Source organism: Myotis nattereri (assembly GCF_964212035.1).
Source record: "Myotis nattereri genome assembly, chromosome: 1".
NCBI classification, from domain to species: Eukaryota; Metazoa; Chordata; class Mammalia; order Chiroptera; family Vespertilionidae; genus Myotis; species Myotis nattereri.
The window spans coordinates 220,144,357-220,158,988 of NC_138075.1; the positions used below are offsets into that span (position 1 = coordinate 220,144,357).

At 41.4% G+C, this 14,632-nt stretch overlaps 1 protein-coding gene across 3 annotated transcripts in view; it reads right to left on the minus strand.

The window, feature by feature from the left end:
- Nucleotides 1-14,632, minus strand: part of SLIT2 (slit guidance ligand 2) — a 358,036-nt gene that overhangs the window by 73,947 nt on the left and 269,457 nt on the right. For all 3 annotated transcript variants that reach the window (XM_081083273.1, XM_081083272.1, XM_081083271.1), the window contains 4 exons: nt 10,887-10,955; nt 4,917-4,988; nt 4,330-4,401; nt 2,553-2,624 (listed from right to left, as the gene is read on the minus strand). In XM_081083273.1, the coding sequence (XP_080939399.1) occupies nt 2,553-2,624; nt 4,330-4,401; nt 4,917-4,988; nt 10,887-10,955 (285 nt within the window). The remainder of the gene's footprint in view (nt 1-2,552; nt 2,625-4,329; nt 4,402-4,916; nt 4,989-10,886; nt 10,956-14,632) is intronic.

A 14,632-nucleotide genomic window follows, 5' to 3' on the forward strand; every position in this document is an offset into this window, starting at 1 on the left:
AAAATGAAGACATTGGGTTACCCATTTTCCTGGATTTTGTGCAACTGAGATTTAGTGAGTCATCACAAGTGTTAACACACACCTGAAATTTAGACAGCGTCCAGGTATTTGCAGAGACAGGTTTAAATTGGGTGGAGATCAACGCTGCCTTCATTCGCCAATTATTTAATGAGAACGCAATCACGGTGCTGGGTTCTGGGGACCCCAATATGAGACCTACAGTACTCTTAACTCCCAAGAGCTCCTGCTGTGAGGGAGATTAACCTATACGCATACGTGCACACACACTTCCTTTAGAAGTGCTCTAGCAGAAGGATTTACAAGAGGACTGTGGACAGAGGATAACTCCGTGGGGGACTGGTGGTTAAAATGTCTAAGCTTTTAGATGAGTCAAGAAGGTGGGAAAGGCTGGGGAGGATGTTCCAGGGTAAAACCAGTGAGCACACAGTCACAAAGATGAGAAAGTGCCTGGGAAAACAGAGACGCTAGTTCGCCAGAGCTGATTTAGACCGTCATTGGACGAAGGTCCCTTTACAAAGTGTTTCATTTCAGAGCTTTGGTTCCTACTCACACAGGCAGCAGTAGCAATAGGAATAGTAATCAAGGTAATAGCTAACATTTACTGCGTCATTCCATAGGCAGGGACTGTGCTAAGCCGCGTATTTACTCGAATTACATCAATTTATCCAAAATAGCAACTCTCTGATGCCAATAGTATAACAAAGCATTTCACAGATGAAGAACCTGAGGCCAAATAAGTTAACCATTGGGTTTGTAAAATTGCCAAATTTGGGCACAAGAGATACATAAAACAGCATTTAAAAACTGATTAATTCTGATTGATAATGAACTTCAGATTAATAACATTTTAGGTCTATGGTCTACACAAAATTGAAGTTACTGTTTTATTAGAAAATCCCCATAATATGCTTGTAAAAAACTTTACAATACTTCACATTGCAACTTTAATGCCCAACTCTAAACAAAAAAAACTGGAGTAAAAGTTAAGCTCATATCTGCGTCAGATTCAAACTCTTTTTACAAATAAAAAATGAGCAACATGATGTTTTTGAGTCATTTGGTCTTTTCCTTAGTGACATTTGCTAAGTCCTTACTATGTGAGGGATGCAGCAGAAAAAGTGCATAGAGCAGAGCTGTTTATAACCTAGGGAGTAAGAGACAAACGCATACATTAAATACAGGAGTGAACGGAACACAGGACCAAGAAGCTCAAGTTGCCCTCACTGTGAGTGGGGTGGCCACAGAAAGGGATGTTCCCCTGAGCTCGTCACGCTGCCCAGGGAAGCCCTTCCTGCTCCATCACCCTGACCTAGCGGATGGGACGGCCGCTTCCTTCTTTGTGCTGCATGGTCAGGTCTGCCAGAGAGCACCACAGTCTTGCACCCAGAGCTACTGGCTTTCATTAACATCAGGTCTCAGGCAACTGACACCCCTGAGTGGTCCTGATGTTGACTTTGAGGTGCTGGGGTTCAAATATGGAAAACATAGAGGTCTTGCTTCCTGCGCCCTAATCGTTTAGTTGGAAGGATCAGTCACTGTAGGCACCAAACAATCAGATGTGCAAACACCTGCATGGAGAACACAGCCCCCATAGGACAAATCCAGATGTAGCATGATTGACAACTAACTCCTATCCTCCGCCCATCCCCCTGTCTCAGTTTTCTATAGTCATACCTTGGGGTTTGGTGGGTTTGGGAGGGAAGGGCAATACCAAGAGGGGACATGGCAGGCAACGTCTCTGGGGAAATGGGAGCCCAGTGACACTGACATTTAAGCCAAAGCAGAGAGCCGCTCCCTGGGAATGCCCATGCAGCCTGCCCCAGGAAGGCTGTGGTTCCTAGGACCGCTCCCCCAACTTCCGTCCAGGTTGGCCATGGTCTTAACAGTACAACCGAAAATAACAGACTCATGAAATTTGACGCAGCTGAGTTTTTGGATCCCATTTATCCCATATTTTTAATTTCTAAAATTGCACTTCCAGGAAATATGGAGGTGCACATGGCTGCTATGACAAAGAACACAAAGAAAAGTGTTTCACCCAGTGTGGGGATTTGGCTATTGCCCTCTACCACATTGTAAGGTCGTGAACTCTGTCTCACTTATTTCTGCATGGAACCATAGTTATTGCTGAGTCATATTTGATAAATAAATGAATCTTGTTTGAGGCAACAAGGTAGGCTTCATGGAAGAGGTGATACTTGGGATGTGTCTTAGAACAACTGGGTTTGGAGAGACTGAATGGAAGAGAGCCAATATTTTAGAATCAGAGAACAATGAGAGCAAAGGTATTGGTTAGGACGTTGGCTAAGCAAAGAGAACTCAACTAATGGGGAGTATGGGCCAAAAGGATAAATGAAGGCCATCTTGTGGAGTTCACCATATCTACATTGAAAATCTTTACATTTTCTTTAAAATGAAACCATTCACATGTGATGATGCGACAATAAAAGGGGCAGCAGAGGATGCGTGTTGCAAACTCGCTTGCCAGGGACAGTTGGAGCCTAAACCCACATCATGAACTAGGTACTCACAGGTGTGATAATGCAGAAAGATCGTTGAAAGCACCTTCAGGCACAACAGAAATGTCATTTCCATGTAAAGAACTAAAACAAGAAAAAAGAAAATTCAATTTCCTATAACTCAGAGAGTTCAGAAAAATCCCCATGCATGTATATGAAACTTCAGTTGATGATAAGCATTTTAAATCAGTGCAGACAAGATGGTCTAGTCAATAAATAGCTTTGGTATCTATTTCAGAAAGCAAAAAATTAGTTCCTACCTCAAGTCGTATGCATAACATAAATTCTAGGTTGAAGAGTTAAATGTAAAAATAAAACTGAAGTGTAGTAAGAGAAAATACAGAAGAGTTCCGTTTTATAAACAGGATAGGAAAGGGTTTCAAAATCATTGTGTAAAACTCAATAACCATAATGAAAAGGAGTGACACATTTTTGAGAACAGAAAATATATTCATACTATAAAAGATTACATATAAGGAAGAGGATGAGGAATATTTGCAACACATATTAGATACGAGGAATAATTTCTTTGTGAAAAGACCTGCAAACTTAGAGTCAAGTGCTAGATGTACAAAGATATGTAAGTTAATAAAAAAAAGACAAAGTACCCAATAAAAACAGGGCAATGATATGATCAGGCTCATAGATTAAGCAGCACAAATGCTCAATAAAAAAAATATATTCAAATGCTTGAGTAATTGGAATTGCAAATTAAATCAGAAATGGGAAATAAAGTTGCTTTTGTCATACGATGAAAATGAAAGGATTGATGATATTCAATATTGGCAGGAGTGCTTTAAAGCAGGTACTCTATTAAATAGTTGGTGGAAAAAATAAATTTGTAAATTGACAAAATCCCATTTGAAGGGCAATGTGATGTTTATTTTTCATGATCTCCCAGTACAATTGATGGTAATTTCCCCTGCAAATCATTGCTGAAATTACTAGCACATTGGTACCAAAGTGAACGTGTGGGCTGTTCTTTAGAGTGATGAACAGAATTATGAAAATTTGGAAGTAAAACAAATGATAGTGAGGATGTGACAGAAAAAGAACAATTCCTATTTATGGCTTTTAAAATTGATATAGCCAGGGAATATGTATATCATCAAAATAACCAAATGTGTTGCCCTCGCCAGTTTTGCTCAGTGGATAGAGAGTGTCAGCCTGTGGACTGAAGGGTCCCAGATTTGATTCTGGTCAAGGGCATATGCCCCCGTTGTGGGCTCAATCCCCAGTTGAGGGTGTACAGGAGGCAACCTTTCAATGATTGCCTCTCATCATTGATATTTCTCTCTCTCTTTATCTCCCTTCCTCTCTGAAATCAAGAAAAATATATTAAAAACAAAAACAAAACAAAAACCAAATATGTATAAGGGAGGATCACAAAAGAACATCAAATTGGGTAATGGTAAATTCTTAGGGACGGTACTGAGCTTGAGGATCATGTTTTATTTTATATGCTTTAAAATTCACTTATTATGTAATCATCAAAGACAACATTTCCTACATTTCTTTCAGAATTAGTTGACTCTATGTAAAATAGACCTCTAAATATTGTATATTATCAAATAAGCAATTACAGCAAAAACATGACAGAAGAGAAAATTATATTGTCCAAATTAAAGCTGATGAACAATGATGTGGCCAGATATGCTTTTCCAAATTTGTAGTAAATCCTAATGCATATAACCAAACACACCCAAGGATCAACAAAGCAGTTAAGCCAGTAGTAAATAGACAACTCGATCCCTGAGAAGAATTTCTTTGTTGAACATCAGATGCTTACAGTAATCGAAGAGACTTCAGTCCATCGAAGGTTCGCGGAGGGATACATCTCAGACGGTTGTAACTAAGAATCCTGAAAGCATATAGAAGCCAAGTGCTCTTACTCAGGCATCCCAAAAGGGCCGGATGTCATTTTTAAAATAAAGTGGCTCAGAAGAAGGTTATTTTAGTATCTTATAAATTGAGAATATTGACACCTAATATTGTTTAAAAAATATTGTATTGTTTTAGTGAAACAACCTATATATTTCCTAAGTAAAGCCCAGAAAGCTTCCTACCTCCACAGGTGCTGATGCCTCAACTATGCCCTCCAGAAGGTGACCTTCTGCATACATTTGCTTACACATCTCCTCTAACTCCACCACAGGTGTAAATATCCCTTCTGTCTTTTATAGAACCCACCACCTTTTATAATGTCTGTGTTTGTTGGCCGATTGAGGCATTATTTGTCTGTTTCTCCCAGCAAGTATTTACATTCCTCAAGGGCAAAGATGCTATCTGTCTTGTTTACCAGGAATGTCCAGTGCCTAGAAAATGCACTGTGCCCAGCGAATTAATGAAAACTCAGTACCACACTTTCACACTCACAAGGTGAGGAGCTGGGTCATGTTGCTGAAGCTCTGGTTAGAAAGGGTGCTTATTCGGTTGTTACTTAAGTCTCTGAAAGAGAAAAAGAAGGAAATGGAGTCTACTGTTAGCACAGACATGGAAATATTCATGATTCATAGAAAGAGAAGGTCTTTTTGTTCAAGGTCATAGTAACAATGTTAGCGCTCAGCTTTTACCTGAAAATAACAAGACATCGGGCAACCTTCTGGAATAGACTATAATGTTATTCACAACGATTCATGCGCCTTGCTTGGGCCAATGAGGTGTAGGCACCCGAGCCAGTTTCACTTCAGAAAAGATTTAGAGCGAGCTCACTTTTCCCATGTCCTTTCTCCTCTCTCTCCTGTAAGACTTGTGACCTTCCCCAGACCCTGTGACTGTTGCCTGGTCCCAGAACAAAGGCATGTGGAGGCCAGTTACAATGGACACATTCTATGGGGGGAAAGAAACCTTTGTCTTTGAAAGTTCCATCAGTTACACATACTTATTTTCTTGGGAATATATCCTCACCAATATATCCTCTCTCTCTCACCCTCTCCCTTCCTCTCTGAAATCAAGAAACACATATTTGAAAAACCACCACCACCACCAACAAAATGCCTTAATTAAAAACTCTGCTCTGCCCTTGCCAGTTTGGTTCCATGGATAGAGCATTGGTCTGTGGACTGAAGGGTCCTGGGTTCCATTCTGGTCAGGGCACATGCCCAGGTTGTGGGCTCACTCCCCAGTGTGGGGCATGCAGGAGGCAGTCAATCAATGATTCTATTTCATCACTGATGTTTCTATCTCTCTCTCCCTCTCCCTTTCTCTCTGAAGTCATTAAAAATATATTTTTTAAAAAAAGCAAAAAAAATAATTCTGCCCTTGGCCAAAGTCACCAATACATACTAGGTCTTCAGTAAATATCTATTTATTGAATGATAAATGAGAGAGATGTGAATTATTTACCGAAGCTAAATGGCTATTTATAAGTGCATTTTGTACTATGGGTTATAATTTATATTCAGTGAACTTGATCTTATTTTTGTTATATATAATACTAGGGGCCCGGTGCACGAAATTCATGCACTGGGGGGTGGGGCTGGTCCCTCAGGCCAGCCAACCCCCTCTCACATACTGGGGGCCCTCAGGGGATGTCCTACTGATGGCTTAAGCCCCCTCCCTGCTCCCCTTAGGGAGCGGGCCTAAGCCGCAATCTGGCCTCCCTTTGTGGGAAGCGACCAGGCTGATCAGGGGAAGGCGCCAGCCCCCACCGCCAGTCACCGCAGCCACCAAGGTGTTTTCATCAACACAGACTCCAGTCCCTTCACCATGAAAAAATGACAACTTTCTTTAGGCATTTTCAAGATGTGTCTTTCATAGGATATGACATTTCTTTATTATTTTTTTTTATCCTCACCTGAGGATATGTTTCCATTGATTTTTAGAGAATGTGGAAGAGAAAGGGAAAGAGAGAGAGAAACATCAAAGTGAGAGGAACATTTTGATTGGTTGCCTCCTGCATGAGCCCTGACCTGGGCCCCGGTCAGTGAGGAGCCTGCAACCTAGGTACATGCCCTTGATCAGAATTGAACTCAGACCCTGCGGTCTGCGGGCCAAGGCTCTATCCACTGAGCCAAACGGACTAGGGCAGGATATGACATTTCTTAGCCCTCCAGCAGTGTACCTTCGTTTTTTTCTCCAGGAATGAGGTGGAAAAACCCTACATCACCTTCTTGGATTCTTATTACCCAAGTTACTAAGAATATTACCAGAGGCATACAGAGAACTTAGCCAATGAGTGGTCAGAAAAGGTGTTTCCTCTGTAGTTCACACTGATCCCCAGCTCAGCCCCTGGCCAGGCCTAAGGCCTCTGGCTAGGGGTTAGGCCTGGGCAGGGGACACCCAGCCCACTCTGATGTCTGGCTTGCCTCTGCCCAGGCCACAAGGCTCTGGCCGAGCCTTAGGCCTGGGCAGGGGCCCCCTTGGCTCTTATTTCAGGCTCAGGCCCTTCCCAGGAGCCTCCTGGCTCAGACCCTTCCTAGGGTGCTCAGGGCCCACATGGGGCCTACCTCAAAGTGACCTGGGAGCCCTCTGATGTTTCCCGGACCCAGGCCACTGGTGCCTAGTGTGCAAATTAACCACCATCTTAGTTGGGTTAATTTGCATATTTGCTCCTGATTGGCTGGTGGGCATGGCTGGTGGGTGTAGCAGAGGTATGGTCAATTTGCATGTTTCTCTTTTATTAGATCAGATATGTGATGTATATAATATAATGGCATAATATACATATCCTATCTAATAAAAGACAAAAAGGGTAATTGACCGTACCTTTGCTACACTTCCCATTGGCTAATCAGGGAGATATGCAAATTAACTGCCAACAAAGATGGCGGCCGGAAGCCATGCAGCTGAAGTGAGCAGGAGGCTTGCTTGCTCCAGTGATGGAGGAAGCCAAGGTTTCCCGCATGCTGCGGCGTGGCTCTGAGCTCCAAAAGCAACTAAGTTTCAATTATAGAAGCTAAACAAACCCCAGATACCTGCTTTCAGTAGGCCATAGCCTCAGACCTGGAGCTGGCTCTCAGCTCCAGTGACGGCAACAAAGTTTCAATTATAGAAGGTAAATAAATCCCAGAATAAAAAAAAAAGAAAAAAAGGAGAGGTTGGGGGCTTCAGTCGCCGGCCAGCCTGAAAACGGCCCTCAGCCCCTCACCCAGACTGGCCAGGCACCCAAGTGGGGACTCACACCCTAAAGGGGGTGTGGCCAGCCTGAAAACAGCCATCAGCCCCTCACCCAGGAGTAGCCAGGCACCCAAGCGGGACCCCCACCCTGATCTGGGACACCCTTTAGGGCAAACAGCCGGCCCCCACCCATGCACCAGACCTCTATCCTATATAGTAAAAGGGTAATATGCAAACTGACCCTAACAGCACAAAGACTGGGAATGACTGGTCACTATGACACACACTGACCACCAGGGGGCAGACGCTCAATGCAGGAGTTGCCCTCTGGTGGTCAGTGCGCTCCCACAGGGGGAGCTCTGCTCAGCCACAAGCCAGGCTGATGGCTGCCAGTACAGCGGTGGTGGTGGGAGCCTCTCCTGCCTCCTCAGCAGTGCTAAGGATGTCTGACTGCAGCTTAGGTCTGCTCCCCGCTGGCAAGTGGACATACCCCGAGGGCTGCCGGACTGCCAGAGGGATGTCTGACTGCCATCTTAGGCCCAACCCCCCGGGGAGCGGGCCTAAGCCAGCAGGTGGTCATCCCCCGAGGGGTCCCAGACTGCAAGAGGGCACAGGCCAGGCTGAGGGGACCACCCCCCCCCCCCCGCCCTAGTGCACAAAATTGTTGTGCACCTGGCCTCTAGTAATATATAATGAAATATAATCATATATAACATTTACATATACATATTTTGCATTTTGCTTTAGGAAAAATTATGAATATATACACCTCCATATACAGTGGGGCTTTGACTTACGAGTGTCCCGACTAACGAGTTTTTCGAGATTCTAGCTGTCTCTCGGCCGATTTTTTGCTTTGAGTTGCAAGCTAAAATTTGGGTTATGAGCCAGCTTCAGATACCCCACTGCTAGTTGGCACAGTGAACGTCACAGTGAACGCCACAACATCAGCCCGGCATCACGTGTCATTGTAATGGTGAAAATTGATTTGACATACGAGTAATTTGAGTTATGAGCTTCGTCACAGAAAAAATTAAATTCGTAAGTCAAGGCCCCATTGTATTCAACAATGACACAGATATTAGTGAAGGTGTATATATTCACTAATGTTTTCCTAAAGCAAAATGCCAAATATATAAATAAGAGAAAAATTCATGAATAAATAATTTAGGATATAATTTATGCTAATTTATGTGTGTGTATTTATATTCACAAAATTTTTTTGAAGTAAAATATATGAATTGTTAAATGCAAGATCCAGAATAGCTAATTCTCCATTCCTTTATTAAAGCACCAAAGGGATCAGTAAAATGGACCTATTAAATTATGAAAATGTAGGGATGTTATGGAAGCTCTAAAATCCATGTTCTCAACTGCTGAAGTACTATACCTACCTTTTAAAAGGAAATAAATATATCTATATCAGCAAAATGACTCCTTGGTGAAACCATCTGTGGATCTACAAAGTCTCATTTTTCATTTTCAAATTGGTTTTGAATAATCATGCACTGTCCCACAAATGACCCGATTCTGCTCAAGTGACCCTTTGGAAACTGCAGCAATTTAAAGGTTTATTTAACAGAACAAAATGCACGTAATCGCTTCTTGCTGCTGTTAAACAAATAACTAGGGCAGAACAAGGCGCCTTGGAGGGTATTCCTTTTTCCTTAATTTCATAGTTTGTCATCTAAACAGTCCTGGGTGCTTCTTACAAAGTGTTTTCCCGTATTTTTAAGGAAAATTGAAAATCGTAAGCATCATTTTAACTAACTTCCACCTCCCTAGGGCAGCGATTTTCAACCTTTTTCATTTCATGGCACACAAACTCATTATTAAAATTCCGCAGAACACCACAACTATATTATAATGTTTGCTGACTTCACACAAAAATAGGTATACCTTTGTTGTTGTTAATCCTCACTCATTTATGTGAGTTATTTTTTTAGAGAGTGTGGGAGGGAGGGAGGGAGAGAGGGAAACCAATAATGTGAGAGGGACACATTATTGGTTTCCCCCCACATGTGCCCCATCTGGGGCTGGATATAGAACCTGCAAACCAGGTACGTGCCCCTTGAGTAGGAATCAAACCCATGACCCTTCAGTGCATGGGCCGACATTCCAACCACTGAGTAATACTGGCCAGGGCAGAAAGAGGTATAATTCTGATACATTCAAAATTGTTGGCTATTGTGTTGGCTATTTATTGTCATTTTTTAAATTTGACAACCGAAGGGAAAACATATCCGTGCCCCTGGCTAAATAGGCATAGCATGTTTTAAAAATTCTTGCAGCACTCCACTTGAAAATCGCTGCCAGAGGGTAATATTTATATTGAGAAATTCAACATCTTCTGCTACCTCGGTTTCTAGAATTCACTAGTTAGGAATAAACCTCCTTATTACAGGAATAATAGAAATCTGCCTCCTAAGCCAGTCATATTTACTCTAAAACCAGATAGACTTAAACAAGATAAAGTATTTCCCTTTACATTCACTATTGTTGCTAATATTTTGTTTTGTGAGAAATGTTATCAGTTTCTATCAAGGCTACTCTAAGTGTGACATTATATTGGGTGAGGTTATATATTTTTAAAAATATTTTGCACATAACTAGATAGAAATTTTTGTGTGCTTAAATATAATCTTATATCTACTTTAAAACGGTAAAAAATTATTTACATACATGAATGAGAAAAAGATATTATCTTAGGACATCAAACCAAACTAAAAAAACAACAGTGTTTTGAAATTTATACTCAGAATGTCAGCGTCTTTGTCACATTTTCTTAAATACTGTAGAAGTAAAAATAGATTTTGTAAAATGAATTTGAATACTGGAAGCCCATAATAATTCATATTTTATTATATAAAGAGAATCAAGCCTAATAAGCTAGATTTATGTTTCCAGTGAGATTACTATCATCTACCATCTCTTGTTTAAATTCAAGAATAAAAATATGTTTTTCTACCTTTCCTTGGCTTGTCATAAAATAGCCCATTTCATTACGAATAGCAGTACCCTTCGGGCCAAATCTTTACAATCCTTCGATACACAGACTTAACCGTATTTGTACTTTGATGAGAGGGCCTTTTCTAGGCCTCGCCATGGCCTGACTGATACACAGTGAAGCCGGAGCTAGCGATCCAGGACCAGGTGAGCGAGGGGGAGCCTCTGACTGCGAGTGAGTTATATTATCCGAAAGGCTCACTACATCTCTGCCCCTTGCTATCCCATTTTCATGAAATAGAATGAGAAGTCAAAGGCAGAAACATACCATACGTTACTTACATAAGTGTTAAGTGTTTGTAGTTAGAGAGTTCCTTAGGAACCAATGTGAATTGATTCCCATCCAGGTACCTAAAAACAAGGAAACAATATTATTATTATTATTACTATTATTATTATTATTATTATTATTATTATTTTAATCCTCATTTGATGATATCTTTTCCACTCATCTTTAGAAAGAGAGAGAGAGAGAGGAAGAAAGGGAAGGAGAGAGGAAGGGAGGGAGGAAAGAAGGAAGGAGAGAGAGAGGGAGAGAGAAAGGAAGGAAAGAAGGAAGGAAGGAAGGAAGGAAGGAAGGAAGGAAGGAAGGAAGGAAGGAAGGAAAGAAAAGAAAGAAAGAGAGATGCATGGATGTGAGAGAAACACATTCACTTGTTGCCTCCTACACTCGCCTGGAAAGGGGCCAGGGATCGAACCTGCAACTGAGGTATGTGCCCTTGACTGGGTAGTGAAACAGGGACCCTTCAGTCCATGGGCCGATGCTCTAACTACTGAGCAAACCGGCTAGGGCATATTTTTAAAAAGTAACAGTAGTGTATCCTGGAATAGTTGAAGAATATTTCACTCTTACTGGAGGTAAGGAAGCATTTAGTGATTTTAACGTCAAGATGTCATGTTCATATCCCAGCCGGCGTGGCTCAGTGGTTGAGCACTGAGTGGTTTGATTCCTGGTCAGGGCACATGCCCTGGTTGCAGGTTCTATCTCCAGTGTGGGGCATGCAGGTGGCAGCCAATCGATGACTCTCTCTTATCATTGATGTTTCTATATTTCTCTCCCATCATTGATGTTTCTGTCTCTCTCTCCCTCTCCCTTCCTCTCTGAAATCAACAAAAAATATTAAAAAAAGATTTCATGTTCCTAGCTGAGACTGCTTTGAAGAGAAGAAAAAGAAAAAATTGCTTTGTCCAATCCAGCAGATTCTTTTGTGGATCACTTGGGCTAAATTCTAAAATCCAGGAGAGACTGGCGAGTCCAGTTCTTCGTGGTTTTCTAAGAAGGCAGACATGTGTCCCGCCATTTTTTTGTCAGCAAGAAGGTTCATTCAAATAAGCACACTTGTAGTCAAACCCACTTTGCTTGTGTTTATGTGGAGGCAGGAAAGGCACGCACTATGGGCAGAACCTTGCTGCCGAGGGCGAGACCACTCTTTACCGCCATAATATTATCAGCATATTAGTAAACAACAATGAATGTTTTGAAGGAGATATTTGGGAATTTACACAGAAGTAGATTTCAATTAATAAGACCTTAAAATAGTTTTTACCATTGTATATCTATTTGCTAGTATTACTTGTAGGAGGTTTCTTAGAAAATCACATTTACCAAGTGCACAAAAATAGCATCTATATGCAAAAGTAATAATCAAATAACCACACGTAAGTAAAGTGTCCCTTTCTGATGAGAGTCAGCAGAATAATCAGAGAATAGTTAGGCTTTGGGCTAACTGGCAAGACACCAAAGTAAAGGAATGCTTAAATATCCGTGATGACACACACACATGTGCGCGCGCACACACACACACTAAATTCTATCTCCTCCCAGGCTCTTCTCTCCCAGAATATGGATGGGGAGGGGTAAACATTCTTTCACTAACTTGGGTCATCTGAATAGAAGTGCCCACAATCAATTCTGGCACAGGGGCATGTGACCCCCCCTCCTGCCTCAGTGTTGGGGCCAATCTCAAGATCCGGGGTTGAGGTTATATTTTTTGCAGGATACAGCAATAACTGAGACATTGCCTAAGATAACAGTCTATTTCAACTATTTCAAAATGAAAACAGTTATGAAAAAGTCACAAATTATCAAAGTACATAGTAAATATTTGATTAAGAGCCAGCACATGAGATGAGTCCTCATGCCTACTCAAAATTTCTGACTATACTTCAACTCCTCTCCCTCCTTTCTTCCTGTAGATAAATGTTTTCTTTTTACCACTAGAGGGCAGCATAATCCCACGTACTTCAACACTCTCCATTTCAGAATGTAGTGCTATGCATGTTTACATGTAAAACAATCTAAGAGGGAAATTATATGGAACTGATTAAAAATAATAGATACCGTTTGTTTAACATTTTCCACCAACATTATTTCACCAAATTCTTTAATAATTCAATAAAATAAGCACATGGCATTTTTCTAATACAAGCATATATAAAGAGAAATACTGCTGACTCAGTGTAGTTCTAAGAATAAGCTCTCTGGGGGAGTAAACCTAGAATTTACAAGAGATGAGTTCATTCTTTTCATCTCTGTAATCTATTTTCTTTAGCAAAAGAGATTACTTTAAAACATTTGTAGAGAAATAGATGGAAGACTTGACTACATGATAAAAGAAACACGGAAATGGCATAGACAGGACATGGATCAAACAGGTTCTCAAATATGCTTTAGTAAGGAAATGAAAGAACGTTAAATATTTTAATGATTTTAAAAAATATTTTTATTGATTTCAGAGAGGAAGAGAGAGGGAGAGAGAAAGAAACATCAGTGATGACAAAGAGTCATTGATTGGCTGTCTCCTGCACACCCTCCACAGAGGATGGAGTCCACAACCCGGGCATGTGTCTTGACCAGGAATAGAACCGTGACCTCCTGGTTCATGGGTCGACGTTCAACCACTGAGCCACGCCAGCCGGGCAAATTGTTTTCAAAAATCAAGGTCAAAATTATTGAACGGGAAGCAGGTAAAATGACTAAGAGATAGCCAGTTAAATGGTCCAAGAAGAGATTTAGCATCAAGACAATCTGAATGGTATGCTATGTCCTTGGTGGGGTGCACCTAGAATCAATGCATACAGACTATTCCATAGGCATCTAGCTTCCCAACGCTGAATGGAGGGAAACCTTCTGAACTAAATACACATTAAAGTGAGAATTAAGTCTTTAATCACACACACACACACACAAAAAACAGTGCTTATCATTAGCTAACAACTGCGACCGATAGTCAGAGAGAGAAACCGGTCACCTCACAACTATTCAAATCCGAGAGGGACCTTCTGTGCACACACGCTAAGATCACACGGTTTCTGTCTAAGTGTTCCACTCAGGACCAAATTAAGATTCAGAGAACTGCACAGGATTTGAAAACAAGTTTTTTGACAACTGAAGTGGCATCTCCTTAAACCTCATTAAGAATGATCCGCATGGACCAAAGTTTATCAAAGCTGCTCATTGGGGGTACTTGGATGCATCCGCATTAATGACAGGTACGCATTTGAATGAGGTAGAGTTGGACTTACATCGTTTTTGATGCATGGTTCCATACAGACAAAACGCAATTAGGCAAAATAACTTAATTGCACGTCAGGCATGTGTACATGGCCCGTGGTACACAGATGAAGGAATGGAATAGAGCACGCATGCATACCATTTAAGCAGTCTAGTCTCTGATTTATTCCATTTCCCACACAGAGCACCACAGAGCACGAGGCAGCTAAGGAGGTGTGGGTGGTGCTTAGTGTCTGGATATTGTGCCTTGGCAATGTACTCTGTGGTTAAATGTCAGTAATGAAAATGTTAGAGCTAACTGGCCCCACACCCTTTACAAACCGAGGGACTCTGATTCAAGTCCAAAGGGTAGTCACACATTTCTTTTTAAGGATTATGCCAGCTTCTCCCACCTCCCAGATGTTAATGCACCACATATGGTGAGATGTTCCCCCAGGAGACACAGGGTAAGGGATACTTAACCAAATGGGATCTCCTGACACTGTAGATGAACTAAATACACAGCATTTCCCAC